Source organism: Cyberlindnera jadinii (assembly GCF_001661405.1).
Source record: "Cyberlindnera jadinii NRRL Y-1542 unplaced genomic scaffold CYBJAscaffold_4, whole genome shotgun sequence".
Classification (NCBI taxonomy): domain Eukaryota; kingdom Fungi; phylum Ascomycota; class Saccharomycetes; order Phaffomycetales; family Wickerhamomycetaceae; genus Williopsis; species Williopsis jadinii.
This window is the reverse complement of record NW_017963655.1, coordinates 138,047-143,569: the sequence shown is the minus strand read 5'-3', so window position 1 is coordinate 143,569 and position 5,523 is coordinate 138,047. Positions and strand designations below refer to the sequence as shown.

General features: G+C 45.0%; 3 protein-coding genes and 1 non-coding gene across 4 annotated transcripts in view; 1 reads left to right on the top strand and 3 right to left on the bottom strand.

Annotated features, from left to right (window-relative positions):
• Positions 1–523: 523 nt before the first annotated feature.
• CYBJADRAFT_125399 (uncharacterized protein) lies at positions 524–1,645 on the top strand (the record flags this gene model as incomplete). The annotated part of the gene is made up of 1 exon (XM_020212588.1): positions 524–1,645. The coding sequence occupies one exon, from the start codon at positions 524–526 to the stop codon at positions 1,643–1,645; it is 1,122 nt and encodes a 373-aa protein (XP_020071212.1).
• A 4-nt stretch (positions 1,646–1,649) lies between these two features.
• Positions 1,650–3,644, bottom strand: CYBJADRAFT_125471 (acyl-coenzyme a oxidase 3; the record flags this gene model as incomplete). Its single annotated transcript, XM_020212597.1, has 1 exon — positions 1,650–3,644. The coding sequence occupies one exon, from the start codon at positions 3,642–3,644 to the stop codon at positions 1,650–1,652; it is 1,995 nt and encodes a 664-aa protein (XP_020071211.1).
• An 871-nt stretch (positions 3,645–4,515) lies between these two features.
• The window catches only part of CYBJADRAFT_177043 (uncharacterized protein), a gene marked incomplete at both ends in the record, with an annotated part of 3,235 nt that continues 2,227 nt past the window's right edge, over positions 4,516–5,523 (bottom strand). Inside the window, one exon of the mRNA XM_020216836.1 lies at positions 4,516–4,553. Coding sequence (XP_020071210.1) covers positions 4,516–4,553 — 38 coding nt within the window. The remainder of the gene's footprint in view (positions 4,554–5,523) is intronic.
• On the bottom strand, positions 5,281–5,352 carry CYBJADRAFT_t65. Its single transcript has one exon. It is a non-coding gene; the product is annotated as a tRNA-Glu (tRNA).

Genomic DNA, 5,523 nt, shown 5'->3' with positions numbered 1-5,523 from the left:
GCTCAATCACTGGACAAGGGATTGGTGGTAGGGGGAAAGGAAGATGGAAGCAGATTCGGAGAATGGATGTGTTTGGGAGGGATCGCAGCGCCGGCGGTGTACGTCGCGATAATTGTTATAAATATTATAATTATATAATTATATCATCATATAATTGTGCCTATGATATAACCTGCTGCTATGGAAGGCGACGACTTAAGCCGTCGATAAGAGCGACACAGCCAGCAACCCCGTCGTAGAAAGCTCACCAGGTATCACAGCTACCACGCCAGTATGCTACACAGCCAGTGGAGTGGACGGCTCTCTGTAGGAAGGGCCGGCATCGCATATAAGGCCCAAACAGGCAACAACTCCGATTGCGTTTCCATACGTGGATTGCGAATGTATAGCCACCAATGATGAAGTGTTGATCATTGCCGTTGCCTAGACTTGGAGTAACTCACAGCTATATATATTTACTGGGCCGTCTCTGTGTTTGCCACCGACATATCAGCATCAGCAGTCAATTGACCACAGTCAAGCCATGGGTGCCCCTAAAGTCCTCTATCCTGTTGCTTCTCTATCGAACGAGGAGTATCCAGATCATATACCAGAGTTCCGCCAGTTTGAGAAGGATTTCAATGTTGTGTACAAATCATTTGACCAGCCGTTTGAAGACATCAAGGAGCTGTTTCGAACAGGCGACCTGAACGATGTCGAAGCCATTTGGCTGACAGGAGCCGTCATCAGGCTGCAGTATCCGTTTAACGACCTCATTGACTATTTCCCGGAGACATTGAGAGTCATTGCCCTTCCATGGGTTGGGCATGATCGTATCGACGGTGCCCAATTGAGATCAAGGGGGATTCATCTCGTGAACATTGGCGATGCGCCTTCAAAGGACGTGGCAGACATCGCATTGCAGTTGACACTGGGGACGTTTAGATACACGCACTTCTTTGAACGCAAGCTCAGGGAGAGCAACGGGAGCATTGCCAAGGCAAGAGAGGTGATTGGCGGAACAGACGTAGACACCAAGACAAGGGAGCCTCTGCCTCCAACTGACCCAAAGAGAAAGAACTATACGAAATACGTGACCGTTGGTGGGAAGGCTTTGAACTCACCAGCTGGTAAAGTTGCAGGGATCGTTGGACTGGGCTCAATTGGCAAGGAGATTGCCATTAGGCTATGGGCCATTGGCATGGAGATATCTTATACCAAGAGAACGCCATTGAAAGATGGCGAATTGTCAGGTTTACCGTACAAACCGACTTATTTCAATTCATTCGAGGAGCTGATTCCACACGTTGACTTGTTGGTATTGGCTGTCCCACACAGTTCTGAAACAACACACCTTATCAACAAGGATACCATAAAACTGTTCAAAAGAGGTGCTAGAGTTGTCAATATTGGACGTGGATCTGCCATCGATGAAGATGTGCTGTTGAAGGCATTGGACGATGGAACCATCAACTCTGCAGGCTTGGATGTTTTCCAGAATGAGCCGAACATAGACCCAAGATTCGTAAACAGACATGATGTTACCATACTGCCACATCTGGGATCGTTCACAGAGGATAACTTTAGAAATTCTACGCTGAGAACCATCGAAAACATAAGGGATGTATTGGTCAACGGAGGACAAGGTATACACCTTGTTAATTAACGGATCATTCAGCTGCATCATTGTCACTCTTCTTCAGCTCTCTATGTAGGAATGGCTTATAAGTGCTGTCATAATAGAATGGTTTCATCTCCTTACCAGTCTGACCATTTACAAACGAGAAATACGACTCATAGATATTACCATCTCTCTTCCCAATTTGCGAACCGAGGAAGAAGTCACTCAAATTGAAAGCGTCTGTGATACCAACGATATCAGGTCTCAATCTGTCATTGAGCTGATCAATCATATAGTTGAGATCTTCGTAGAAGTCTGAACCTCTAATTACTCCAAACGAGTAAAACTCGGCAATGTTCTCAGATGTGATATGGAGTGCATACAAGTTACACAACAGAGATAGGACAGGTTTAACTGATTCATTTGCACTTTGAATTCTTTGGTAGAAAGTCTTCAAAGTCAACAATTTCGTGTGGATCTTTGCAATTTGGAACCTGTTCGAGGAGACCTTTTCAAACGATGCTTCCTGGTCTTTCGTCTCAGAAAAGAACTTTGCATAACTATTTGTAGCTTTCTTAATCAAATTTCTCGATATGGTCTCCCAAGCCTTTATTAAAACAGCGGTGTTGTTCAAATCCTCGGACTTGAGTTCCATGTTCTCATTGTTCTTCAAATAAGCTGAATAGATACCAAGGGCCTCACCCTTCTCCATGGATAAATAGTTTTGAATTAGTGCTCTTCCACAGCTCAAACTCAACACATTGTTATCTCCCTCCCAAGTGCATTGTACTACCCAATCATTATAGCCTTGACCGAAGCCATTATATGCAGAGTAACCATGTCCACCACAGCTTTGTCTTCCCTCATCAATAATCTTACATGTTTCCCAAGTACCAAATGCCTTCATACCAGCTGAGAGGGCAAACAAATCCTTCAAGTTTGGAATAGCTTCAGCGATGTTACCTTCAATAACTTGTTCTTGAACTTTAGATTGGAATGCTTCAACTTCAATACTTGAAGAATTCATGGCGAAAACAGAAGCGAGCAAAGGGAACAATCTTCTTCTGTGATGAGTGTAGTCGATAATCTTCTTTTCATTTCCTTCGTTATCTTTACCGAACTGTCTTCTCATCGCTGCATATCTCAATGCAATTGTGATGAATCTCTTACCGGTATTATAAGAATCAGTCACCATGGATACTCTTCCCTTAACCAAAGCTGCATAACCCATCTGCTCTGCAAATTTAGGTTTGGAAACGTTGCCTTCATCGTCAACCTGTGTGTATTTGCACAACATGTTATCCCTTGGAATCGCAACGTCTGTGAATTGAATCCAGCCATTATCAATGCCGTCACGGCCCATTTTTTTACCAATATCACCAATGGCTATTCCTTGCAACAGTTCAAACGTGTCAATGTCTCTCAACTGCACGATGAACTGTTTGACACCATAATCCCGACCCTTAACCACCAATCTGGCATAGACAACACAATGCGTAGCACTATGAGCAGCACCTCCAATCCACCATTTCGTAGCACCCAAGTTTGGCGTGTTTATGACAAACACATCTTCATCCGGATCGTATTCCGCAATGGTCTGCAACCCGGCAACGTTTGATCCATGTGTCAACTCCGTCATACCAAAGCAGCCAAAGAACTTGTGGCAGTTCACACCGCCTTTATCAACGATCCACTTCTGCACCTGCTCAGATGTGCCCATGCTTCTCACTGTCTGAATAAAGAGGCCATAGTGAACACCCAGTCTGGTGTATGTAGCTCCATCAAAGATCCCCAAGAGCCCAAACCGCTTGATGAACTCCTCTTCAGTATCACTCGCGATGAAGGGAACCATTCTGGTGATTCTCCTGAACGTCATCTCACGCTGCTCTTTCCAAGAGAGATCGTACAGTGGGATCTTAAACACCGGGTCCCTTTCGAACTGAAGCATCATCTTCTCCAGCTTAGCCGTGTTCTCAGCTCCGTTATCGAGGAAGTGCGTAAGCTCTCTCGTGTTGAAAGAGCACTGCGCTCTTTCCCTTTGCATCTCCTCTGAAGACATTCCTCTTTCCCGCCCTATTGGCCAACTGAAGCTGTGTTGAAGCAGCCAGTCAATCAAAACAAAGCAAACATCCAGAGCCCTTTGTTTATATACTTTTTGTGTCTTCTTTGCCGCTCTGTCTTGCCGCTTGTTTTTACCCCACAATACTTCTGGGCCCAGTACGAGCTCGCGGACATTGCTGCCCCTACCAAAAAGTAAATTAAAAGCGCGCGCTTCCCGCCGCGGTTGTTTCGTCGTGTGGGAGGTGGAGGCCAGCAGGAAGTGGGTGGAGAGCGCTTTGTATTAGCCGCTGATTAAACTCTGCTTGGATAGTCGTCCATTCCCCACACAGACAGGAAGATAGCCATCACCAAAGGGCCTTTGTAGACAACAAAGGGTAAGAGAGGTTAGCAGTGAAACGAGGGCAGACAATGAAGAGAACAACAACACTGTTTAGACAGCATGTGGCACAAACAGTGTACAATTTCCAGAAGTACCAGCTGAGAAATGCACTAGCCAGCTTACCCTTTGAGCCTCGTTCTTTACTGTGCTTCACGACGAATGATTCTGTCTCGCAAGTGGTGGAGCAAACCACGGATCTTCAGCAGGAGTTACCGGATCTATCTGTGGTGATTGCATCCAATCCAAAGAGCAAAGGTGTTGAGACGGTCAGTCATCTGTGGTTGTCATCTCGCCTAGGAGTGCGATCTTGGAAACCATTGGAGACTCCATCTTTGGACCAATGGGACATAAACAAGACCAAGCTGCGCCTTCAATTCCAAGGAACGAGTCTCGACCTCTTCCCAGAAGGTGAGTATTTCGAGTCCATTAACAGCTTCTCATGGCTGAGTGTTTCCATGGGGCTGCATTCTCCTATTCAAAACGTTAGTGAGTTGGAATTGGAGTTACCAATGTCTGTGAATCTGTTGAGACATTTGCACAACCTTAAGCCATTGCACAAGGAGGCCTACACCATCACCAAGGCTGACGGTAATGTCATCTATGAATTGAACAACAGAGGCGCGTGCTCTGTTCTGATCGACCTCTTGAAGAACCGCAGTGCCTCGTTTGACGCTTACGCAAAGGTGACAGATTCTAATGGAACCTCAAAGATTCATCATATAACAGCAGGGAGCCCTCTATACCAGGAAGATAACGCTCCAATTGTACTCAAGGATGCGCAGTTGGAAGATGCACAGACTGCAGAATTACTCATAGTTGATCTCGACGAGTCGATCGATTCGTTCGACCTTCGAGAGAAGTTTGTGTTGGAATCCATAGATTTGGGGAAACCTTCACCAGCACACGTAACTGAAGATACAGTTGTGGATAACCATATCTTGTTTGTTAGTGAGAATGGCTTCGCAATTGATGGATTGACCCACTCCTCCTTGAATGAGACTGTGCAGTTGGAGATTGTTGAACCATGAAGGCCCAGCTGCAGGAACAAATATATTTATACTATTTATACGACAAAAAATGCATAACTTATTTATTGTTCATTTGGCAAGAACAATGAGATAATGTCATGTTGTTGGATAGGCTCTGCAATTGGTAAAATGGAATCTGTTTTCATATCGATAAAACAGTGTCAATCACTCAGATTTGATATTGAGAGGTGTATGTTTTTGAAAAAAAAAAGCTCCGATACCGGGAGTCGAACCCGGGTCTGCTCGGTGAAAGCGAACCGTGCTAGCCGTTACACTATATCGGAATTTTCTTATGCAGAAGGGTTTCCTCTTATATATTCGCAGAAGTACTGAAATAGCACTACTTCATAAGGTATCGTAGACATGATCAACTCAAAGGTTGAGCTCTGTGGATCTTACAGAGAATTGCTCAATCCGGTAGCTCCAAGGTGGACGTGATTTCAGAGTACAAAGAT